This window comes from Lagopus leucura, unplaced genomic scaffold, assembly GCF_019238085.1.
Source record: "Lagopus leucura isolate 7727_CA_CO unplaced genomic scaffold, USGS_WTPT01 Super-Scaffold_100044, whole genome shotgun sequence".
In the NCBI taxonomy this organism is placed as follows: Eukaryota; Metazoa; Chordata; class Aves; order Galliformes; family Phasianidae; genus Lagopus; species Lagopus leucura.
In genome coordinates, this window is record NW_024962291.1 from 1,484,938 (window position 1) to 1,511,224 (window position 26,287).

Here is a 26,287-nt window from a genome sequence, read left to right on the forward strand (position 1 = left end):
AGCAATAGAAAAAGGATCTGTGCATCTCAAGTACTCTTGCCCATCAAGTGCCAGAGCAGCAAGTTACATAGCATGGCCAGGCTTTGAGCAGCACATTTCTGCTGTGTTCTGCTGAGATGTGTGAATGTCTGCAAATGGGCTCTGGGGCATAGAGAGGGAGATCTGCACAGAAGTGCTTTATCACAACAGAGCATTGCCCAGGCACAGCAAGCTGATTGCTCTGAGTTCTCTGGAGTGACCGTTTTGGTGATAACATTCGCTTACGTCATCTGTGACACCTTCTGCATTTGCTTGAGAACCTTTCGGCTTTTCAGTGTTTGATTACAAATGCCAGAGTTATTTAGGAGAACATATGCTGTCAGTTTTGATTGGCTTCCTTTGTAATTTTAACAGGCAGTGTTCCTTGGATGCGTGGCACAGATTACATGGTGAAGACTACGGTGTGTAGTGGGGCAAAGGGATTGTAAGAGTAATAATGACAAGTAAACATCTATCTTTGGTGAGCTGTTAAAATTCCTCGAGAAGAAGACAATTCATGTGAAGGGTGCAGACAAGTTATGGGAGTTGCTGATGTCAAGAATGAGAAAGGATGAATATGATTTTATATATAATGCAAGGTTTTGGATTTTTTTTTTTAATTGCTTTGAAACAGGAGGAGGAGCTGAGCAGTGTGGTAAAGGAAGATGCAAGCAGGATACAAGAATCAGGATGTGGAATGGCCAAGAGGTGACAGTAGTAATTGCAGAGAGTAGGGAAACAGCCATGGAGATGATGTGGGGGGAGGGGGGAATTCATTTTGACCGTGTTATTTGGACAGCTGGGAACTGCTCAGTTAGGTGGACAAGGGGAAAAGTAGGGTCCTGGAATAGAAAACCGATAGTGAAGGAGGGCTGATAAAAACAACAGTGCCAGATGTAAATTTGATGAACTTCACAAATCTGTACAATTTATGTCTGTGGAGGCTCCATGAAGGAAAGTTAGCAGCTTAGGGGCAATGTTGGCTGCCTTCAGAAACAACGGGGCTGCAAAAATTCTATGCAGAGAAAAGCTGCACCTCAGCTCCAGCATGGCTGGATTTTTGTTATGTCTTTATGTACTACACTCTGTGCTGCCACTTGTGGGGTTTTTGTTTTTAATGCCATTGTTGTGGCAACAGAATGAGGAGGTCTTCTGCCCTTCTTTACTTTTTCCAGAAGGAAAGTAAAATAATATTAGAAACAGAATGAACAAGACTGAAAACATAGGAATAAAATACAGGATTGTTTCTTCCTTTCTCTCCTTCAACAAAACAAGAAGATGAAAAAAGGGTGAACAGATTTTGTTGTGTAGAAGCCCAGCAGTCTTCTGGAACTGTGTGCTTTTATGGGGGCACGTTACAGTGACATATGGTAACTGCTTGCATCAGCGTCCTTCCAGGGAAAGCACTTACACCAGTAAACAGTTGTAACACTCTTAAACGTGGCATATTTATGTGCAGGTTGGTCCTGTGTTCAGAACTGGCAAGAGTCTCTATGGCACTGGGAGTACACATAATAAAAAACTCAATAGGCTCTTTCCTGCTCAGTTATCTGGAGATATTTCTGCATTTTAATAATAGTCCTACTACCTGCAAGTGGGTGCAGCGCTAAGAGGAGAAGAAAAGACCTTCGAGCAGTTTAGGATGGTTGAGGAATTTGTCTTCAACGTCACCCCTTTGTTTTGCAAAAGATCGCTTTGTAAGTTCTGTGTAGTGGTAGAACCCCATAAAAAATTGCTAAGGGGAAATGACTGGGAACCTCAACCAGAAGTCAGAGGAGGTTTGGGTATGGCTCTGCAAGACAGACCTGATTGTAGCAGTGTTGCCTTTTCCTTCCAAAATTTCTTGTAATTCACTTCTGGGTATGCTTGGGAAAAAGCATCAAAAAGATTGGTTCTTACCAGCTCTCCCTAGCCTAACCAAATATGCAGTTCACTCATGTGTCAGTTTTTCACACTTGATTTGAAACAGCAAGAGAGGATACACTGCGAAAAGAGAGAGAGCTGCCTCTTTCTTTTCTTCTTTACAAATGCTTGAGCTAATCCTAGCAGGAGTCTTTCAAGAAGCAAAACTTTATCAATAGAGCCAGCCGGCTTTATAAATTGGGCCTGGTTTAGTTTGATATTCTTCACGAACAAATTCAGAAAGTGGAATTTAAAAATAAAAAAAAGAGAGAGGGATTCAATTATTTTACCTTCATTACACTTCATGCTGCTGCTTCTCCCCCGGAGAGTACTGGAGAGTCTCTCTTACTGCTTCAGACTCTTCCCATTTACAGAATGCGATTGTATGAGTTGACCAAATTTTCCAAACCACTGATCTCACTGCACATGCTCTGCTGACTTGCTTCTGGTTTACCTCTAGAAAGTTAGCAAGTTGCATAGAATTGACAACAGTTCTTTTAGTTGAAGACAGTTAAGGGGCCTGTGTTTTGCTTTCCTGCATTACTGCTTGCTATGCTCCCCTCAGGTGAAGGGGAAGGTGTGTCACATCAGGAAAGGTTTGTACGTGTTTGCATAGCTTCCTTGTATTGCATACACCACTACTTCTGATTTGCACTGAAGGGTCAGACTGAAACTACTTTACTTCTTTCTCATCTGGTGTGCCCAGCTGCAGGTTTAGCCTGTTACAGCACAGAAAGCAAAGACCATTGGTATCAGAAGGGACCTGGGGGAGAAGGGCACGAATAACAGCCAGGGAAACCTGTGCATGCAGCTGTGAATAACACTTGTAAAATCATCTCTGGCTTCAGCAAGGTAGATGACATGTCTGGTGCAGTGTGTTACGCTTCAGTGGTTCGTCCCCTCCGCTGTGCCCATGGAAATTGCCTCCATGGAGTGAAACTTGTTGAAGTGCCTCACATGGGCCAGATGAGGCTGGAATTGCTGCACATTTCCTCTGTCTGTTGCCTGGCCGATGTTTTTCCCCCAGTCAATGCCAGAAGGACTTTGGCTGCCCTTGCATCAATCTGTTTGCTGTGGGACAGGTGGTAGTAAGCCATTCTGGCACCCAAGAATGAACCAGTGCCATCAGTAACAGACTGTAGTGGGCATTTGCAGAGGTACAATGTAATGATCGGGGCTGAGCGCTGCACAGGATGTGGTGGAACACTCTTCTAATGTCTCCAGAGCAGCTCAGGGATAATAACCATATAATAACCGAGAGGCAATGAGCAGTCTCTGGTCGGTGCTCCAGCCGCAGAGCCAGGCAGCCTCCTGCTTCCTTGTGGCCATCAGTTTGGAGAAGGTACCAGCTGAGTTCTGCACGAAGTGTTTGGCACCTGCTTAACCCCATGTTGAAACCCTTCTGCCTGAGCCTGTGTGCAGAGCAGTTGTGTACGTGCTTTGAGGCACCTTGAGAAAAGTTGACTCTTGCGGAGCTTCGGAGGGTCCATTCTGCTAAGGACAGAAATGGGTGTAGAAAGAGAGGAGCACAGTTTCTCACTTAGTGATTCTGAGTGTTTCTCCTGCCTGTACAAATATTGCCACTATTTAATTCAGCAGTTTGAGTTGGCAACAGCAATAAAGTCAGCAAGCAGATGCTGCACAGAGAGAAATTATTTTTCTGCCTGTAGTTTTCTTGCCCTATAGCAAAGTTTCATTGTGAGTCAATTGTGTCTGTAATAAGCCTGGCTTTCCAAGAGTTGCTATTGGGTAGTAGGCAGGGGAAGTTTCACGGTGAGCGTCTTGTCCCCCTTGTCAGAGTTAATTTCCCATTTCTGGCTGGCTTTAAGGGAACAGTATGCTTGTTTTGCCAATTTAAGAGCGAGGGAAGGTGAAAGTTTTACTTGTTGAAAGCCCTGAAGTACATTTAGTGTGCTAAGTGCCAAGTGCTGTTGTGTCACTGGCATCATGGGGGTTTGGGGGACATTCCCAGCTACCTGCAGCCCTTGTAGACTCACTTCGTGCTTTGTCCTGGATTGCATTGATTCAAAAGAGGAAGGCCTTGATGTTTGAATGTATTTAGAGTAAAACAAAGCTGCAGGATTCCTTCCTAAGCCAAGGTTTTTTCCACTTCAGTCTGAAAAACATTGTACCGCCTGCAAGGCTCTACAGAACTTGTCTATTGAGTGAAAGTAAATGTGACAGAATTAGCCCGCTCCCAAATGAGAACCTCTTTGAACAGGAGCGTTGCCTGGGGAGGTCACTCCTGAAGAAGGAGGTTGCACTGCAGGGCAAGCCATTGCCTCTTTCTCTCTAAAATCTCTTCTGCTCTGCCTGTTCTAATGTGCAAGTTGGTGCAGGCAGGCTGAACATACAGAATTCTGTGTACAAAGCTGTCAAGGTAAGCCTGACTGTGCTTTTAGTGGGCTTGTGAGAGCAGGATAACGTTTTACATAGAAAGCCTGAAGAGAGCTGACTTCAATACCACATTGAGCTCTCTGGAAATGGTGTCATGCTTTGATCACTCGGAGGTCCTGACAGGAGTATTTATTTAAGACGCTAGTATTTCAAAACCTAGTTATAGCTATTGCACCATCCACAGCTGTTGAAGATTACAACTTAAGATAATTATTCTTTTAAGAACTAGTTTTTGTCAGAGAGGAGTGATGCGCAGCCGTGGCAGCACCGCATGTCTTGGTGGTGCTTTAGCACTTCCTTGTAATCATTCACTCTAATGCTGCGCAACTGAGCAAATCCCATGGCCATTTCATCCTGATAAAATGGAAGAGATAGATGAGCTTTTCCCTGCCCCTGGAAGGCTGACAACAAATCTCAGATTCACCGGACCAAGGAGGAAGCAATTACCCAGACAGCAGCTTGCCAACAGCCACGTTCTCCCTTAAAATAAAGGAGCATAGTGACATCGTATTTTCATCAGCTTTCCCTGTGCTACTGCAATGAAGGGAAAGCTTTCTCTGGAGCTTTTCTCTAACTTTTTTTCTGCTTCCAAATCTGTATTTTCTTTGTTAGCTTATTATCTCCTGCCTGAACACAGTTTACTCCCTGCAATTTTGAACCAGAAAGACAGGCATTCTGTTAAATGGCAGACTTCTTTGAGAAAATCTATATGCCTCTGCAGTGACGCTTACAGCTTTGTTTCTTGCTCCATCATGGGTCAAGGTCCAGCATGGAGCAGCTGCGCAGCGTGTAGGCGATTCTGGTGGCACCAGAGGGAGGTTTGTAGGAATGGTAAGAGAGGTACTGGCTGAAAAATGGGACCATGCCTCCTACATCTTGTCTTACTCGAAGTAATACGCCTGACCCTGGGAGAGAGCAGCAGCACATCAGCTGCTTTGTAGGGAGAATGCTTCTCTCATAGTTGTGGTATGGTGGAGGTAGATAGGAAGACTGCTACTGGCAGGTCTGTTTTTTGGAGGCTGTGCAAAAAATCTGAAGGATGACTTCCAGATAACGTATCGTTGAATCCATAGCATCAGATAGCTTGGATGACAAAAGCCTGCTGAACATAAGTGGGAAATATTTTCTAGCGTTGGGTTTCTTTACATAGTCTGGCAGTTTTCTGTCCCTTGGGGTGGTGATCCCTTTCTGCCTGTTTTCTCTATCAATTGCGTGCAAAAGGTTTCTTTGAGCTTCATTCTCTCTCCATAAGGAAATGAGTCATTGAGCAGAAAGGGGTTTTGGTCCAGTGAACACAGAAGGTCTTCAATGTAGGTTTGAATGCAGGCTTCCTGGAAAATAGCAAAAGTTGCTGAGGTTGCATATCTCAGCATGGAAGGGCAAGGATGGTGAGGGAATATTCAGATCACCGAGTATGAAGGGAACTAAGCAGAATAGGCTATTTACTCAAATAACTTTTCTTTGCATTTTCTCTCCTTTATCTTTCCAGTTTTATTTGAAGACTCTCATTCATCCTGCTTACTTTCTGTGTCTTGCAATATTTCAGCCATGCTTTCATACATGTCCTTTTCTTTTGTCAGCAAACATTGCAGTGGCCATGGATGCTCTTAAAGGGATGTGGGAAAGAGGGGGAGCTGGACTGAAAATTAGATACTTCTTTGTTGTTTTCCTGGGAAAAATCCATTGCAGTAGCATGGTCCTTGAGATGTGCCACATGCCAGGAAAGATCTCATCATTCTCGATTTAGCAGAAGCATTGCTGTCATTTGATAAATAAAGCTTACCTGACATTGGCAGAGCAAGGGAACCTGCTGGACTGAAATGCCAGAAAAAATACTGAAGTGATGCCATTAGGTATTCACTGTGTTGTTTGAAGGCAAGCTGTTAAAGCAAAGCTCCAACGATGGGAGCTTTCTGTCCCTTTGGTTGCGTCTCGCCTGTTAAAATGTTATCAGAATTGGTATGGAGATTTCTGAAATCAACTTGAGACATTCTCTCATTACTCAGCTGCTCGTTTGCAATTTGAAATCAGTCATTTAGCTTTAAGTGGCTATGGGTTATTAATTATGAGCAGGTTCTTTACAGTACAGCTGCAGACTGTAAGTGTCCTGATGAAGAGATATTTAAAAAGATTTTTTCACTTGATTCACAAATACGGTTTTTAGCCTGAAGTTCAAACAAGAGTCTTGTTGACCCCTTCTTCCTTCCTATCCATAAACTGAAGTTCTAGTTAACCCAAGAATAGAGTTTAGTATCCAAGGTATCCTCTTCTTGTTTGAATAAAGTTATGCTTTTCAATGTTTAACTGCCTTTTCTTATCCCACATCTCCCTCTAATCTTATTCTCTCATCAGTCTTCTTCCACAGACACATTGCAATTCTCTCTGTCCTGAAGCAGGTTTATTCCCTCACCTGTTAAGTTGGCATTAAATTTCTGCCATTTCTGTTTTGGGGGACATCCTAGAGTTAGTACGCAGCCTGGTGTCATAAGGCCTTTCTCTAGTTTTCCTCTCTGCTGAAGGCTGTAACATTTGTATTTGGAAGCTTTTTATTTTTCCACCTGTGGCATTAGAATTGCAGTACACCCTGTGGACATTTCAGTTTTGTCAGCTTGACTGTTATTAAGCTGTAATCATTTATCATCACTAGCAATGATTTTATGACCTATTTTTTTTTTTTTTTCAGAAGGAATCGCCGAACATTTATTGGTAAACTGCTGTGAGCACACAAAGACTTAAGATACATAATTTATAAAGCTGTATTTATGTAGCAGTGCTTTGTGATGGAAGGTTGTGCTGAGAAAGAGTTTGAGGTGGCGGTTTATTTTTAGATGAGCCAGAAGTCTTTGTTTCCATCCCATTTCAGGCCCCAGCACAGAGTGATTGAGAATCTCCAGAAACCCAAAAGCTTTTTTCCCCTCTAATGGCAAGAGAGAGTATGTAAATAAAATTGACACACATAAAACTGCAATAAAGTACAACTGTTTCATGAATTTATAACGTGAGGGGGCAAAGTAATAAGCTATAAATTCATGTCAGTCATCCTCCTTTATTAAGAGCTGCCAAGCGACACGTGTGACGGGCAGTGCAAGAACATGTACAGCTGAATGCTTTCCATTTGCTGAACTGGGAGGGTTTGATTCCTCACGCTCTGTGTGTATTTGCACACGCACGGGGCTTTAATAGCTATACGACAGCATGGTCTTACCATAAGGTAGGCAAAAAAAAAAGCAATATGTAATTTTTAATTAATAAGGGTAGATGAGTTAATTACCAAATCACTTCGGGGAGGATCATGAAATTTCATGACCTGTCGTTTGCAGTGATCATTATCTTAGATGAATCTTTTAGGAAACAGGACAGCAGAGGGATTTTCTGTTGGTCACCCCTGTGATCTCTGCATTGACCAGGGGTGGGGCTGCCCTGGGCTGCAGTGACCTTTACAGCTGTCTGGTCATTGTGGGCATCTGGGCTGTGGATGTGGTCAGGGGAATTTCGATCAGTGCTGCTAATGGTGCTGATAAAGGTGGGCTTAGATTAAGCTACGCTGATATTTAGATGCTACTGATAGCCTTGACATCTAAAGTGACAACAGTCACATGCAAGCCACCTTAAATGTCCAAAAGTTAGTTGCACGGGTCTGAAGTTAGACCGAAATATTTGCGGTCTTTCTGTGTTGTATCCTGTAGCACGTGACAAAGGGAGATGGGATTTGTTCCAAAAATCTTGAGCTGTTCAGATGCTGACAGCAGTATTTGTAAGACAAGAAGGGCACTGTTAGGTAGCCTGTAGTGCGGACTTGTTGTTTAAAGGATGCTTTATACTCATTTTTACTTCGTAATCTCTGTGCTCACTTCGGTGGATTCCCCAAAACAGATAAAGCCAAGTAAAATATGAAGACAAGGGATGCTATGGGCTCTCCTATCTATACGTTGCAGTGACATTGCTGATCGGAGATGTGTTTATTCCAAAGCAGCTGAAATGCTTCCATAGCAGATAGTTGGTTCATGATAAGAGAAGACTATATTGTTTCCTTTGGGGATAACTAGTGCAGAAAAAAAGATTATTTGAGGTGGCATTCATTACTGATGGCGTGCTGCCCGTGCTTGGAAGTGGCTTGGGATACAGCAATCGTATATAAATAGCACCAGTAAGAGTGCAGAAAAGTCTCAAATGTGCTATTGCATAGCAAAGCCTAATATAAATAAACAATCATTAAAAATTGCTAACATAAAACAAGGGAATAATCTTTGCTTTCTCTTGTACTCCCATCCAATTAGAATAGTTGTCTTGACGAGACATTTGGACTCATCAGTGAGAGATGCTATTCTGGGCATAATGCTGGTTTTGTTACAAGAGACTGCTTACATGGCATTGTTAGGCAATTGTGATGGTAGTTAATACTTTGTTTGCCTGTACAAATATTATTAACAATCCATTTAGAAGAATCCATAAAAGATTTGGATCTCATCTTCCTTGGCTTTCTGATGGTGTTCAGTGAAAGCAGATGAGCTTTGTGAAGTGCTTATCATTTGGGTGTGATTATTGCTCACAACTCTGTTATTGATTAGGGCATCGATCCTAAAAGTGGCAAAAACCTTTCCTAAGGCTATGTGAACTATTTATTGATGGGACTATTTCAAAAAGTCTTTTAATGAAAAGCTTGTGGTGGTGCACAAATTTCATCATTCTCCCTGTCTCAGTGAATAGCTAAACCTCAGTAAAGGAAGGTCTTAGTGGGTCACAATGCATTTCAAATTTCATTAGTGTTGCTACTGCTAGTATGCTTGGCTTCCTGCATGGAGATATATTTATATCTTGGGTACCCTGGTTGGGGTGGTTTTGTTTAATACAGGAAAGAATATTGAGACTGTGTGCATTCATTTTGCCAGTGAGCTCTTAGAGCAGACAAGAGGTCACGTTCCATCCCAGACAGTAATGGGTTTTCACAGCAAAACGTGGCAGTGGTTGCAATGGGGAGGCCACAGGGAGAGAAAAGGAGAAGAAAGAATTGCATCAGAGTGATCTGAACCAGACCTTCATTGCACAATTTTCTTTTGTACACAAGGCACGAATACCTTCGCCTAGTATTCCAGGTGTTACTTAGTTCATTTTATTCGCAATACTAAGCTCCCCCTTTACATTGCTTTCATTGATTGATGCTGTAGAATGCTGTTATTCTGCACTGTGGAAGTATCGCTAGCTTTACTATTAGCATGAATATGAAGGAGCCTGTTAATAAATATCAGTGACAAGTTTTTCATGCGTTGTTCAGATACGAGAGTCATGCTGGAGTCTGTCACAGAGCTTCCTAGCTTTTAGGAGCTGGGATATTGTGTGAAAGTCCAATTGCTTTCTGAAACCTTCCTGTGCCTACTGGAGGTGGCTCAATGTACAGAACCATAAGGGTTGGAAAAGACCTCTAAGTTTATCTAGTCCAGCTGTCAATCCATCACCACCATGTCCCTCATTGCCACACCTACACAGTTCTTGGACACCTCCAGGGACAGTGACTCCACCACCTCCTTAGGCATCCTTTTCTAGTACCTTACCACTCCTTTTTCTTAGAAATTTTTCCTACTGTTTTTCCTGAGCAGGACTTGAGCCACTCAAGGAGTGAGCTGCCCATGTGATGGTCTGTCTGCAGTCCAGCACATTTGTCTTTGAAAGGACTCAGGGTATTGCTTGCTCGAGGCAGGGCAGATTGCAGGCACATCTGTGATGGGACCAAGGGAACAGAGTGCACTGCTTCTGGCATTCCCACTAACCTGCACCTCTGGCCCTCTGCCTGCCCTCTGACAGTCTTCAGAGAATTACTTGGCTGTGACCCTAAATATCCTTGTATCTGTGTCATTCTAGTGCCACCAGCTGCTGAGCAAATGACTGAACATCGAAAGTACAAATGGCAGGGGAGAGTATGGAATAGCTGTATTCTTCAGGGGAAGATGACCTACTTGATTGGTTAGACCAAGAAAACCAATTTCTCTTTGAAAAGGTCTCCATCAGGAAAATTAGCCATTATCACAGTGAAATTACATCAGCATGATTTGGGACCTGTGGAAAGGATGCTCTTAAAACCAGCCTTGAGATGTAAAGAGCCAAACACATGAGTAAAAACAACATCCCCAAGCCTCCCCCATTTCAGGACGAAAAACCAGGGACTGTTTTCCTGATCTGCCTCAACTTTCAGAACTAAGATTATCTTCTGCCAGTGTGCATCATGGGAGACCCTTTATTCAGAGCATTTTTAATCAGATATAGGCTTATATAGTCAAGACTCGGTATTTCTTGGAAGCTTTTGTGAGGAAGGATATCAGCCTTAGCTCTTTCTTTCCCACACTATCAGCAATTTTCTCTTTTAGATACACAACTAATTTTACATTCCAACTATAGTATGTATCTATATGCACTCTAGGGGTTTCTATAGTAACCAGCCCTGTGCTATCTGCATACCTCTATGGATGGATTATACATCTAACATAAAAATATTTTTACTTGCATTTTGCTGCAGACTGTGCCTGTTAGCACATGTTTTAAAAACATCTTGAGTAAAATGAAACAGAAAGACTGTCTCTTTTGGCTTTGTATTGTTTAAGAAATCTGTTTGTTTATGTTTGGTTTTCTATGACCCCTGTCATCTTACTTCAGTATATCTCAATCTAAACCTTTTCAATGTCTAAAAGAGAATAACACTACAGACACCAAATAATCTGTGTTATTTCTTGTGCAAGAAATCTGTGTAAACCAAAGAACTGAGCTGTGGCTTCTGGTGTCATTATTTGGTGCTCATTATCCATAGTTTCTCCTGGCATCTCACCAGATGGTTTGGGTAAAATTCTCTGTAGATAATCTCCTTTCCAGAAATCTCAGTTCTTATGCTGTGTAGAAGACCAAATTTCACCTTTTGCTTCTTTCATTTTCAGTATTTAGCAACATGTATGTGGCAACAAGTGACAAAAATTGCATCTAGAACTCCAGATCTGGTTGTTTCCCAGTTTATGCTCCGAAGTCACTAGAAACTATTATTTTACAAAGGGCACATAACTGAGATTGCAGAGCACATTCTGTTTTCTTCCATTTCTGCTTCTTTTTAAAAGCTTTAACTTCATTTTATTCATTCTGATTCCAGACCCAATGCATATATTCTTCCTTAGGACTGTATCGATTTCATTACTGTCATCCCAGATGAATTTAGAAATGATGTTTGAGGAGCTTTAACGCTTTTGCTTTGTTAGAGGTTAAAACTCAAACCTGGAAAGACAGTGACTAATTAAAGTCACTGACAGTTAAGCATGTGCTTAAGTGCTTTGCTGGATAAGGGTGGCACTGAGCATATTGAAGTGTTTCAATGAATTTTGAACCTGTAAAAGGAAAATACAGTTTTTACACTGGATGTGTTAACTCCTAACTGTTGCAGTTGTGTTCTTTTGTAACAGTAGTTGATAGATAACTATGATTTAGAAGAGCAAGTGCTTAGGAGAATACAGCTCATAAAGCAGCAGGGATTAACTGAAAGGCTTTTTATTCACTTTTCCATTAGCAGGGTGTCAGTATGATATTCTGTCTTTTTACATCTTCAGTTGGCCCTGAACTTACTTTAGTTGTATGGGGCCGCAATTTAGTGGTGGAACTCGACTGGGGAGGGATAATGAATTTCTTAAGGCTTAAGCTCTTGAGGCTCTTTCCTCTGCAGGATAACTGAAAAAACAACTTCTTGTGTTTCCATTATTGACACTATGAAAACAAATGCCTTTCTTATGATATTTCTTTTCCCATAAGCTCCAAAGTCTGTAGAATTTTCAAGCTTGATAAAAGCTCTCGCTATTTGTCAGGCTCACACACTGGCTGGAATATCCTAAAACAAATCTTATTTATAACACGAGCTCCTAAAGTGTGTATCTTCAAACCTGTGCCAATAGCAAGGAAGAGAGCAATGAGAGCATGAAACCCAGGATGATGCATAACATCAGCTTTGAAATAATTTCTAGCTCTATACTGTGTTGCACCACTGGACAGCAGCTTGTAATGGAGAGGCAGACAGCAAGTGAATCACCTTGTAAGAAAAGGTCTCGTGCAACAGTGCTGATTGGGGGCAGCGAGTGATCTGCCATGCTGGCTGGCACTGGTGAAGAGGAGAGCTGTGTGGCTCTCAGAAGATTCTGGGCACATACATAATGCCCCATATTGCAAGATGACATTTTTATACCTTACCTTAACATCACTTTCCTAAGCAAAATGCGGAAATGGAGTGGCTAACAACTAGTTTCATAGAGCTTTTAATTTTTAATTGCTGTGCACTGCTTATCTGCAAAGACGAAGAGATTGACATTTGAAATACTTTGTGCTTTCCTCAGATGCACTCTTTTGAAACATCTTCCTCAGAGTCATAGAGATATCAGAGAAGAGTTTGAGAGTGGACTAAAATGACACCAGAACAAAATAAAATTTTGGCTGAAGCTAATATGCTACAGTGAGTAGATGTTCTTATCAAGAAAGTGTTGAGTCTGAGAGTAGAGCAGCATCCATTTGTGATGTGTAATTTCTGTGGAATAATGTCTGTCTGCTAGGTGGATCTGGCGCTCATCCGAGCTGAGACCAGACGTGTCTGTCTGTAAAGCAGTGCGGCTGAGAGCCCGTCTGAATTAGGCAAGGAAATTATTTCCTGAGTCTTCTACTCTCCAGAAGGGATTTGTGGACTGCAGGTTTGTTGTGTTGGTTTTTGCTTTGTTTTGTTTTCCTTCTGTGCAAACCTCATGACGCAGCCTCCTGTTGAAATCCCAAGCTTCAATAGACTTTTTAGGTCTATCCTATGACTGAATAGACTAATGACTTTTCTACCCTTATGCTGCTCTGAAAAGACCTCCTTAAGGGACACAGCCTGATAGCCAGGGTGCAGAAGACATGCATGGTGCACAAGGCATGTGTTTGCGTTCAGCCAAGTTTTAATAGGCTGCTTAATCTCAGTAGTGGGAAATCAGGAGACTTCTTGCAAGGATCTAGTGGCTCTGTAAGCCAGCTCTCACTGATTGTTTGATGCAAATTACGAGACAGCTGAAGTGCTCTGGAGTGATGACAGCTGAGAATTTGCTGGTGGCTGTCCAAATTCCATAAACATTACTGACAACCTGGGTCATGATGCAAGAGCAGAAGGCAGTGATAACAGGAGAAGGGAATGCATGTGTGTGAAGTGCAGAAGTGGAGGTATCTTTACTCAGCTCCAAAATGCGTGAAATAACTCGATCCTTATTTCTTCTTTTTAATGTACTGTAGTTTAAGTACTGCGTTGCTTGTAGTTTAGCTGCTGATTCACCAACGCTGGAGCTTACAGGGTGATCCTACAGCTTAGACCTGCGACTGTAATCACTGTGCCCAGTGGAAGAGAAATACAGCTTCTGCAGTGGATCTGAGAGAGGGAAAGAGATTTCTGACCTTGTAACTAATTGCATGGCAGGTCTCCTCAATTTGGTTTGAATAGGCCATGCTCTCATTGATTAAAAAAAATTATATATATATATATATATATGAGAGTATGATGTGGGTAAGGAGAAACAGGGAATTAACTCTTTCATTGGTGTCTCTCTCCATAAACCCATGTCTGAAAATAGGCTGATGCCAAGCAAGAAAAAAACCTTCATGTTTAAATTCTAAGTGAGCACTAAAACTAGAGGGGGGAAAAGAGTGAGGTAAGGAGAACTTACAAATGCCCATAATGTTGACCAGGTTTCATCTAGCCAAATACCCGGCTTTGGGTCATGGCCAGTTAGGAGTGCTGAGAGGGAATATAAGAAAATGGATACTTTTCTCAGCTGCTTCAATTTACAGTTTTAAGTTCTTCGTACGCAAGGTTTGCATTCAAGATGTCATTTTCAATAAAACCAGCGCACTTTGCCCTCCTTGGCTTTGTGTAATCTCTTTTTGACCCTGCTTATATTTTGATATCCACAAAACTGTGGCAGCAAATTCCAAAGTACATGTTAGTGTTTTCGTAAAAAGTACTTTAATTGGTTTTAAACCCGTGGACAAAATGAACTCTGCCTGTTTTAAAAATTATCTTTCTCTATTTTCCTTTCCTATCCGATACTGGATTTTAGGGATTGCTTCTATTCCCGTCTCTTCACTCTCACGAATGTTGTCCCCACGAACTGATGGTTTTTTGCTGATTCTTTTTTAAATCATAGCTAAAATGATGTTGCTCAGATCACGGCCATCCTACATGAGGCTTGCACTTATTGTTTGGCTCTGCAGTTCAGAGCCCTAGAGCCTAATTATAATAAAGGCAGAAAGCACTTCAGTTCCTCATGCAGTACTCCATTTAACTTTCCAAAATCCAAGGCACAAAGAGATGAACTTTTATGACATCCTCGCCTCTTACATTTGTTAGATTTTAGACCTCTGACTAGCAAGAGAATTGCAGCATGTGCTGCACTGTGGTGATGCTGCTGGTGAATATCAGATAAGCTCTGCTAAAGAGCCCATCCCAGTGGTGGAACACTGGCTGCACGTTCAGTATATGGTGATGTGATGCAGATACAGGTCCAGAGATTTATTTGGTAGTCTGAAGGCCGTACCAATGCTGGCTTGAAGATGTTCTCTACAAGTGGCCAGCAGGCTAGTTTCCAGATCCTTCAACAAGACAGGCAGCTGCTACAGCAAGAAGTTGTCTGTGTGCTTGTAGAGAAAGCTGCAGTCCCTGCAGTAGCACGTGAGCTTCTGCTTTGTGCATGTAGGATCCTGGATTCATTGCATCCTGTCAGTGTACATATATATTACATTTCCACCTGACATATGTATCTAGCTAAAAGAAACAGTTATTTAAGTACGCCTTACATTACAAGAGCGTTTGCTGGGTAATGTTCACATCACAGCTATTAATACTTTGATGTTGATTTTTTCATTGTAAGCTCTTACTCCATAGTTAAAGGAGGGGGAAGAACATTTGCAGAAGAATAACTGCGTAGCAAGTGGGATTGAGAAAGCCATTTTAAGCCAGTTTAAATTTGTGGAGACTGGGAGAGAAAAATCTTTCTAAGTGAATTATTATAACTGTAAAAAAACTGGTCGTGCTTCCACTTGAGTCCTGTTATCAGTGGATTTTTTAATATAACAGGAATAGTTTTTATCTAAAAGGGAAGTGTGATGGGTAGATCCTAATCAGTCACAGTATGAGAAGCCTTGATTAGATGCATTCTCAGTGTAACAAAACCAATATAAAAAACACTTAAGGACACCAACACCATTATGATGAACAATGAGGCAATTTCTCCTGCTGTATTTTAAGTGTGTAGCTGTAACTTCAGAATTATTTTCTCTAACAGCACGCATATATCCGGGGTTGTTTGGGATTACTTTGTTTACAATAGTGTAAGATCAATTTTAAGTGTATGCTCTAAAGCCTGAATAATTTATTTTGTAGCCCATTAGAACAATTTGGAGGATCTAATTTTGCAGACAGCTTTTCTGCTAAGAGAGTGAACTCGCACGTGGCTGTGTCTCCCAGGGAGAAAGAGATGGACTGAATCTCTGCTCTTAGGGTGAGCCACCAGCTTTACTGCTACACTCTGCTATTTAAATGCCCACAAGCAATTTGTCGTAAGCAAAATGAACCACTCCTTCCACAGTCAACTGCAAAGTCCAGGGCTTGCTAAGGACCCACTGTTTATGTTTTTATAGTTGATACTTTAGAATTGAGAAACTGGCACATTGGATGGCCTCTTCCAGGTTTCCACCACAGTCTATCCTAGACCACAAACATAATTAAAATCTCAATTCAATCTCCAGTCTTAGGGCTATGAAACTATCCCAGATTGGGCACTAGAATAAAAGATTTTACTAAAAAATGCAACATTTACTAGAAAAAAATGTTAAAAGATGCTGCATTCTGTTGTTTCATTCACAATTGCCTTGCTCGAGAGAGTGGAATATCATGAACAATTAGGCAAAGAATGTGTTAAACATTCCACAAAAGATTAAAAAATGTCGTCAGTGGCCTGACATCTGGGGATTTTTTCTTTGTTTTTTTGCTTTTTTAATTCTTTTTGAATTAGCCTTGCAGTCTCCATGTAGTACCAATACAGAGTTGTGTAAGGTTGCCAGCTTCAGGCTGTAGTCTTATCACTAATCTTTTTGTTTCAACATTTAGTGTGTGTTCTAAATGTGACAGCTATTTGCAAGGAAGACACCAGATATTCAGGAGTAGCCCTGGTAATGGTTTTGGTTTTGCTTAATTTTGTATCTCAGCAAATCCTGAAGGCTGTCAAGACTTGTCATCTCATCACTCTTCTTCTGCCTGTTTGACCAGCAAGGATTGAGAGATGGAGTAGAGGAAGAAAGAGTGGAGGAAAAGGAACAGCATAAGTTACTAAGCAAAATTATCCATAGTTTAATAGCTTCTTAGAGACAAAGATGAAGAAACCAAATCAGGCAGCAAAGAATCAATTATGACAGTTCTCTTCTGTTTGAGATACCTTGCATAAATAAACACGATCCCTCTGGTCCCTGGAATTGAAACTGGGAGTTACACTTCTGTTCAGAATAAGAGAAGCAAAAGGGAAGGGAGCCATTTGGAACCAGAAAATATTCTGCCCTCATTGGAAAGGTTCCTGTGGTTGTCTTGGTGGATCTTGAGTTCCCTTATTTGTGTTCTTAACCAGATGCTTGAGTGTTACTGTGTCCTGTGGCCACAGACTTAGAGTTGTGGCTCAGCCCTTGGTGGAAAGAGTAGTGTAGACCAACATCAAGGGCATCCTCCATTTTCCAGGTAGTTGTATGGCAGCTCCGTGACCGTATTCAAGCACCACAAGGAAACATTCTGGTGTGGGAGGAGGAACAGGGCTGGAGTAACGTGCAGCAACCTTCAGTTGTGTGTGCTGCTGTTGTCTAAGAAGCACTTTGTGAAATCCATTATAGCTAAATGGTTTAATGCTCAAAGGATCCCTTTGTACTTGTTAGATTTTGGTTAGTCGACATAAGGAAAAAGTATGTGTTCCCTCTTCAAAAACAGAAAGATAATGAGCTGATAGAGAGCCTGAGATATATTAGAGTACCTCTGAATCAAGGACAGCATAGTGAGGTGCTCCTGCTGACAAACTGACCTGAAATATTCAGCCCTGATGTAAATGGGACAGCCACAGTTGCAATGTTCTACATCAAACATCTGGTTTTGTGAAGTTTTGTACTGCCAATGGTTTCTCTGTTTTGCAGCCAAGAATGACTGTGAAAGGAGATGGTGCTGTAATCTGATGTTCTAAGGGAAATGTCATCTTCGGTGTTGTGTGTTGTACATCATAAAGAACCTAGTGGGTGGTGGAGGAACAGCAAGCATGTCCTCACCCACATCCTAAAATACAAGCAGGAGTTGTAGGCACCTGTATTACTTGAAGCATGTAGCAACACAGAGAATGTGAAAAGGAATGAAATAAGCTGCCTTTTATTGGTGCTATGGAATTGCTTTGCAAGAAAGAACTGGCACTAATTGCCAGTGCTCTGATTATTCTGGTTTTAGCTTGGGCCTCTTCCCAATAGATATTATTTTACTGTCTTCCCTTTTTAGAGCATATATGCCTCCTTTTTTCCATTTTTTCCTTGGCCTAGGATGATAACTTTTGTTTACGTGTCCTCAGGTACTCCAGATAATTTTCTATGGGTTATCTTCCTTCAGTATTTTTCCTACTCCTGTCTCCTGGTTAGTCATTTTAGACCACTGTAAATATCACAGTACACAAGTGGGCAGTGAAGAAAGGTACTTCAGTGTATGTGGTCACTGAAGGTACTGTCCCTCCTTGGTGCTTACCAAGGGCACATTGCACCAGCTTGAATGTTGCGATATGGGATGCATATATATGGAAAGACAACTTAATGAGATGTTGTGAGTCCACGTGTCCTGGTCTGCCTTCTCTCAGTGGAGACATTCAGGTTGATGCAGCTGAGGTACATTGCAATGAGGTACAGTTTTGCTTCTTAGGTCTGAGCAAAAGCAGTCTTGTTTGCAACTAGGGTAGAGCCACCATTCTTGTCTCCTCCTGAGGGGAAATTCAGTATCATGCAGAGGCAACCTTAGCAATTAGCACTAAGAAATTGCTTTGGCTTTTGGGTTTCTCTTCTGTGTTTCATTTCAGAGGCTTAGCTCTGGCCCAGGATTAGCTCTGTCTTTTTCCTCTTCTGGTTCAGGAGTTGCCTTATGTTCATCCATTTTATGCAGACATTTAATTGATATGCTCCTATGTGTGGCTTACTACTCTATGAATGCAATTTTTTTTCCTCACCTTTAATTGGTTTGGATAATAAAGTGCAATTATAAAACTCAATAAAAATTGGTTATTTTAAAGGGAAGGTAGGAAAGAAAGAAATGTAAGTGATGCGCTGCTGTGTGACTGTATAATAATGCAAAATCCCCTTTGGTTTAATTCTATTTAATTGCTCAACTTTACTCAGTTTGTTACAATTGTGCAGACTTTATCTCAATTATAAACAGCAGGCTTATAATTGTTTGCATTTTTAAAAGTTCCTTGTGTGTATAATAATTGTAAATTTGATGTTTTTGTGGTGGTGACTGCCTTTGCTGCCATGCTCCCTTTTCCTTGCTCACATACCAGAAGAGCCTGTACTACTGCTTCCCTTTAAGATTTTTCCTAAACCAGTGAAGTCCTCATCTCATCTGAAATTTGGGCCATTTTTTGATTGTATTATCTTATTGATAAATTTCCTCTTTATAAAGTGTTTTCCTTTGTCTGCATTGTCTACTTTGGGCTGAAAGTGCTGTAACTAAAGATCGTTCTTAGGCATGGCTGCTGGGTTTACTCAAGTGGAGCTGTATTGATTCACTGCTGTATTGATATGGATTAAAATCTGGGGTTACTTTGATACAACAACTGAGCTTTTTTTTCACTTTATTTTTCCAGTTGGGGGGCTGTGGAATCCTTGGAGTGGGCATCTGGCTGGCAGTTACTCAAGGGAACTTTGCCACCCTCTCTTCATCTTTCCCATCACTGTCAGCTGCCAATCTGCTGATTGTCACAGGAACTTTTGTCATGATCATTGGCTTCGTGGGCTGCATAGGTGCCATCAAAGAAAACAAGTGCCTCCTGCTGAGTGTAAGTATTAAGCTGCTGTGCTGTTGTAGTGCTTGCTGTTTTAAGATGCTGGCGCTATTCCTATGCATGTTACAATATCCTGTATTTCAACAGAGGTGGTCCACTTGGTGTGTAAGAGATGTGAATATTGTTGGAGTCAGTCTTTGGTAGTTCTGAGGGGTTGCTGCATCATTTGTGACTGTGCTTTTAGCCTATCTTTGCAGGATGAGACCTGCAAGAAGGGAAGGGTTAGTGGTTATGTGGGTTTCCTTGAACTCTTCAGAGAGGAGGGAGAGATTTGTGAAAACATCTTTGCAGTATACCCTTGAACTGTTGTTTGCTTAGCTTTGGAAGCTACGTCTTCTTAACATCTGCTCTAACGGCACTGATGATGTGAAGTCCTGGGTGGAATTTTAACTGTAGGCAGAAAATGTGAAGAGAAAAACTGATTTTGGTTTAAACTGGAAATGATGTCCTTCAGACTTGGCAGTGTTTATTTTGCCAATCGTTAGCTCTCCAAAGATTGAGATGTCAGGAAGTAAAGGTGCCAACATAAGGAGGTTGTTGTGAAATCAAAGATTAATAAGGTACCAGCTGTCCATAATTTAGCAGAGGCTCGAGCCATACAGCTAGTGCATTTTATCAAATATTGTTTGATGCCACTCAATGCTGGACTGACTTTACAGTAGAGAGGGATTGTTGTAGTTGATGTTAGTGTATACTTTTAGTCCTGTCGAATTGAAGACTGAGATGGCATTGCTGCTGAAGTCTTGTACTTCACAATGAGGTCCATCAAACCTTATAGTGAAGTGAAGCTGGGGTTTCATTTACTGAGCTGGCGATTCCACTGTAAAAAGGCTGTTAATCACCTTATTTCACACAGATCAGGATCTGTCAGTCCTTAGTACTGCGAGAGTTTCTGATATATTGGCCCTCACTAACCTTTTTGGCATAGGCAAATTCTCACAGGATCACTTGTCCTTGTTGCAGCTAGAGTGAATCTCCTCCGTCAACTAGATTTGCATCCTTTAGGGGAGATGGAGCTGTTAAGGCTTCTTGCTCCTCCTAACACATACAGCAAAATACTTTTGGTCTTGATTGCACTTGATTGTATTTGGTGGATCAAGTTAGATAAAAGAATAGAATCAATTTGTTTTAGAAACTCTTTGTATGGGAGAGCTGGGAAACTTGAGTTAATTTGGTACCATCACTGAGCCCTATTTCTCTGTCTAGTCATTCTGTGTGGCTTCTATTTTACTTCACTTTCTTCACTTTGGAAGTGTGTTCCCTTAGACCTGATATTGAGCTGCTATATAGAATCATTGAATCACCAAATGGCTTGGGTTGGAGGTGACCTGAAAGATCACCTAGTTCCAGCCCCCTGCCATAGTCAGGATTGCCATTCACTAGATTGGGTTGCTCAGAGCCCCAGCCAACCTGGCCTAGAATGCTTCCAGGGATAAGGCATACACAACTTCTCTGGGAAACCACTTCCAGTGCCTCACCACCCTCTGAGTAAACAATTTCTCCCTTATACCTAATCTGAATGGTACCCTCTTCAGATTAAAGCCATTATCCCTGGTCCTATCACAACACATCCTGATAGAGTCCCTTCCTATTTTTCCTGTAGGCCCCTGTTAGGTACTGAAAAGCTGCTGTAAGGTTTCCCTGGAATATTCTCTTCTCCAGGCTGAACAATGCCAGCTCTCTCAGCCTATCTTCATGGGAGAGGTACTCTAGCCCTGTGAACATTTTAGTCGCCTCCTCTGGACCCACTTTCGAGCATGACAGCAACTCATGAGTAAATTGTCTTGCTCATGCGTGATGTTTCTGCCATATCTTCTTATGCATTATTTGGTTTAGCTAACTTTTCTTAACTTAGAAACTATTTTTTCCTAAGTGTTACTTCTGTCTGTAAACAAGAGCTTTGATAGCACTTTGACAGAGAAATTGAAGTCCAGGCACACAGATATGCTTAAGTTGGGCTGATGGAAGCTATTTGACAGTATAGGTAGTGCATTCTGTTGTGCTACTCACCAGATAGTCTATTTGATTCTCTTAATATCTTCCTACTCATTAGCATTTGGCCAGCCCCAGCAACCGACCAAGTAAAGAGGCAAGTGCTAAACAAACTTGCAGAACTGAAATGGGCAGAAGTGATACAAGGTCTGCAGGCAGTTTAAACAAATCCATGGTGGGCTTATAAACAGCAAAAAAAGATCTTAATATCAATATGCAAGCAAGAAGTAAAAGGTAGGAAGTTATGTCATTTGTATCTTTCACTACCCTATATTCAATAGTCTGATGAAGCTCATCCATGCTGGAGGTGTTCCCCAGGATGCTATCATGCTGGAGTGGCAAATCCTCTTGTTATCACCTATGTATGTGAGATAAAACGTTGCTCCACTGAGCAGAGATTTCTGTTTATGTCTGAAGGAGCAGCAGGTTTCATTGCCCTCCTTCTGTCCTCTACTGATGAGTGTGAGAGAAAGACAGGAATATTCACTATGGATGCAGACATAAATAAAGATGATGTGAATGTCATCTGATCCTCCATATGTTCTGTCCATCCTGCCTGTCACCTCCTGCTCTGAAGTCATGCCCTTGAGATCTTGAAGATTCTTATGACATTGCAAGCATATGAATTATATGGACACACCTGGTGTAACCAAGTACAATTTGGACCTCCACCTGCTGTTGTCTTCTGTAGCACGCCCTATCCTAATGACAGGATTGGAAAGGCAGTTCTCCCATGCAATGGAAGCATCTCTTGTTTAGCTTTCTAAAAGCAGAAGAAAGAAGAAAAACACGCTGTAGCCTCAGGTTGCTGCTGGTGTTTGGATAGGTGGTTTGGAGGAAGTAGGTGGTAATATAGCCAGAGGAACAAAGCGACGTGGGTGTATTAAAATAGGCTGAGGGTGGAGCAGGGGAAGAGTACTACCAGCATAGTTCACCTGCACTGGAGCAGCAGAAGCCTTTTCAGTGTTCAAGATAGCTGGATTTGCGTGTATACGATGTTGCCTTATGAATTCTGGTTGATGATGTGATAAGGTGTTAGATTTATTTAAGGAGCCTGCTTGGGTAAACAAGAAATGAGCGGTTTCAAAGAGACATTTCAATTTATCTGTATTTCATACAGGAAGTTACAGAGCAGAGGAGGCTCTAATCCTCTACCTTTGTGTTTTCTAACTTTCCTATTAGGTTGTCAGTGCAAACCTTTAAGCTCTTTGGTATGAGGCTGTTGTGATGTTAAGTATAAATGATAATAATTGCATACCTCTGGAACTGCCAATGATTTTGAAAGGAAGGAGAACAAATAAAATGTTTCAAGTAACAGAGGACAAACAGAGAAGGGAGGCCAAAAACAGCAGTAGAATTTAATTTGTAAATGAGATTTTTTCATAGCTGGGTGTAAGGAACTTCAGGAATGAACTGCATTAACCCTGTGAATAAAGTGTTTAGATAACCTAAAGCTTCACAGTTTTACTGACTTGAAAAGACTAATCTAGTGTCCACCAAGTAAGGAGCTGGCAGATATCTTTATTTAGTGGCATTGTATAGCTGGGGACACTGCCTCCTTAATCTTTTAAGAAACAGGCCCATTTCTATCTTTCTGCATTCAGAGAAATGGAATAATATGAAAATCTAAAATGGAGCACGACAGAAAAATGGGAAGGAAACCTCAACCATCCTACGCATTCTGAAAAAAAGTATGCAGATGAGATGAATTGCACAGCTGTCATTCTAAGATTCACTAAACAAAGAATAGGTATTTACAATCATTTTTATTTGCTCCAGCTACAGCGTGAAGGAAGATAAACTTTTCCATCATTAAATTTCCCTAGGGAAATCAAAGCAACTAGTATTTCTTGAAATAAGTATACAACCTGGCATATATAATCTTGCATCTGAAAACAGATGCAAGTTGATGAGGGAAGCAGGAGAACAATGCTTTCTTGCTTTAGTACGATTCCTTTGACTTCTCTGCTATTCTGGCTGCTCAGTATCATATAACAGCAGTGTCTGTGCTAAAAAATCTTCTGTAATTAGAAAATGGCAGCTTTATTCTGACAGGTTGGGTCACTGTCCTGAACAGAAGACAGCTAATAAGCTAAGAGTCTGACTTGAGCAAGAAAGATTATTGACTTCATGGATCTTTTTCATAAGTATCTGATCACTCCCTACAGTATCATCTACCTGTGCTGCAAATCTCCATAGGATATTCTGAAGAGAAAAAAAGTGGGGAATTTGCTGTTATTTCCTCCTCCATTGCAAATGGCTTACAGTTCCAGTGTCTGTCAGAGCCATTAGCCTTATCTTTCATCTTTGGGAATTTTGACAAAGACTTGCAGTGTGTGTACTTGAACATCATTGTAATGTATATGCTTTTCAGCAGAGGTCAAGTCCTTGCAGAAGGTAGGGCACCAGCTCACTCTGCCACTCTAGTGCAATTGGTTATGATGATTTGATCACAGAACTGACATCCCCCTTAGGCAGTGACTGTATGTAAATGTGCCTGTGCTGTTGCTCTATGCTAGAGAAGTTCATGCCTGATTAAGTACTATTTTCTCTTTCATGCTCACTTGTTGACTCCACTGATTTTTAAGTATCTGTGTAAAGATCGTCTTTTAGGTTAACTGCTTAAGATCTATGTTTGAGGACCTAAATTGCCAAAGTTCTGTCTTGCATACATGTTTTGTTCTCTCTTTCATATGCAATGTACATCAGTGGGCAAAAAGGAAAGGTCACTGTGGATAGCCCAGGTTAAAAAAACCCAACTCCAGATGTTAAATCATGATGGGTCACATTATTCATGATCTGTATTACAGTATCGCCTGCAGGCAGCCCAAGAGATCAGTCAGTTGTGTATGAATTCTGAATAAACTCCTGGTAAGGAGCAGTCCCTGCCCAGTAGAGCTTACCATCTAAATAGATAAGACAAATGGACAGTGTTATTACCCTCATTAGACAGATGGGGAGCTGCAGCACAGTGAAACCAAGCATCTTGCATAGATTGCACCGGGGGAATGGGGTGCAGATACGAAACAAACCCAGATTGTCTAAATCACAACTCAGTGCCTGTGTCGTCTTTTCCTGATGTCAGTAGAACATGTCCAGCTGTCCTGTGTTCTACAATAACCTTTAGCAAGTATTTAATCCATGTTTCCATAATAGAGATAATAACTTGGAATTTTTTCCTCACATGTATTATGCCTAAATAATAAATAAATGTTCCAAAGCAAAGTTATCTCTCAATTTATGTCCTTTTGAAAGTGCCCAGTTGGTACATTCAGCTGGTTTCTAAGTCAATTACCCTAATTGCAACATTATTTTCAGTTAAGTGGGAAACAGGAGATTTAGAGAAGCTGCCAGAAAAGGCAAGTGAGCGTTGTGTAATGCAAAATTTTTGAAAACTGGAACTTACTTTTGGGCCAGGAGATTGTGTCTGCCTGGTTGTAAGAGCTCATGTGTGTAGATATGTTTGAAGACTCTTTTGTTGTGAATAACAACCCATGTTGTTAGGTTGGTAGGTGGTATGATTCATAGGCAGTTTCATCCTGTCATTTTGTGCCACTGTTTTGTTATTGTTTTTCCCCCTAGGATTTGGTACAAGGAACATGTTCTGCTCCCAGTTGGCATGAGCACAGTGGGCAACGCGCCTATCAGAAGAGGTAGAGGATGGGTCTGCTTGTGGAGATATTAAGGTCTAAAAAGGCTTTCAGTGTATGTAGGTGATTCTTTGCCATATAGTACAGGAGTATTTTAGAATGGGGAAGGGACTTGAAAAAGAAAAAATGCTGACTTGCTCTCCGATGGCTGAAAGTAGTCATCATTCTTGTGAAGTGTCAACAGTGGGCATGTATCAAATCAAGGATCAGATAAGAAAGAAGATGGCTTAGACATGCCCTGTTTCCCCTTGTTCCTGATTAAGCCTATTTTTTGTTTTGTTTGGAGTTTTGTTTCTGCTAGAAAAGCTGAAAGAATGATTAGTGACAAGGGGGAAGAAAATAATCATTAACAGACAGCTCTGTATGCTCAGCTCTATTTAAGTGAGGACTCCATGTTAGTAAGTGAGGAGTTCATCACAGTTGCTAGTGTGAATAAGATCAGAATTAAACCTTTGTGTTAGGTGAGCCTGGCTGTGGAAACTGCTGATAGTCTATATCTGAATGACTATCCAGCCATCAAAAGCCTTTTATTTCTGGAATAGTCCTAGAGGAAAATGAGTGCCAGTGATGTTTTCTGCTGCGCTATTGAGAGTTTTCTGAAGTTCAGCCAGCTCATCTGTAAGTGAAATAGCAATAAAGAAAATGAGGAAAAAGTTAATGAGTGAGAAGAAAAGACAACTAAAACCCCTACTGTTTTCAATAGTATTACTGCATCCAATCAGTGAGCTGACAGCTGAAACTCTATTGGTGATAGGGAATTTATTTCAGAACAACTAAATGGGAAAGAAATAGCCCATGAATGACTTCATCTCAGTAATTTTATGCTACAGAACAAACAGTAGATTCTCACCCCAGCTTAGCACATCAGCTTATGTTATTTTAGTGATCTGAGTAGAAAAATCAAGATAATTGTGGCTGCAGACACAGCAGCAAGTGATGCAAAGATCAGAAAGACAGAAGGACACGCAGTGATGTGCCTGAGAGCGTTCTATGTTGTGTGTAACGCTTCTTAGGTAGCGCTGCGTTACATGTAAAGGTGCTTCCTTGCTGCCTCTTTAAACTGTAAGCAAACTTCAGTAGTCTGGTTGCCTCTCCTTTGTTATTAAGCATTTAGGTCTGTGAGGCACTGCAACAAATTGACCAGAGAAGCTGTGGCTGTGCTGATCGTGGAGGCATTCAAGGCCAGGATGGATAGGGCTGTGGGCAGCCTGATCTACCTAGTGACAGCCCTGCCCA

The 26,287-nt window shown here is 41.3% G+C and overlaps 1 protein-coding gene across 7 annotated transcripts in view; it reads left to right on the top strand.

Moving 5' to 3' along the window:
* TSPAN4 (tetraspanin 4) overlaps positions 1-26,287 on the top strand; it is a 397,360-nt gene that overhangs the window by 312,152 nt on the left and 58,921 nt on the right. For all 7 annotated transcript variants that reach the window (XM_042884548.1, XM_042884552.1, XM_042884549.1 and 4 more), the window contains one exon: positions 19,212-19,403. In XM_042884548.1, coding sequence (XP_042740482.1) covers positions 19,212-19,403 — 192 coding nt within the window. The remainder of the gene's footprint in view (positions 1-19,211; positions 19,404-26,287) is intronic.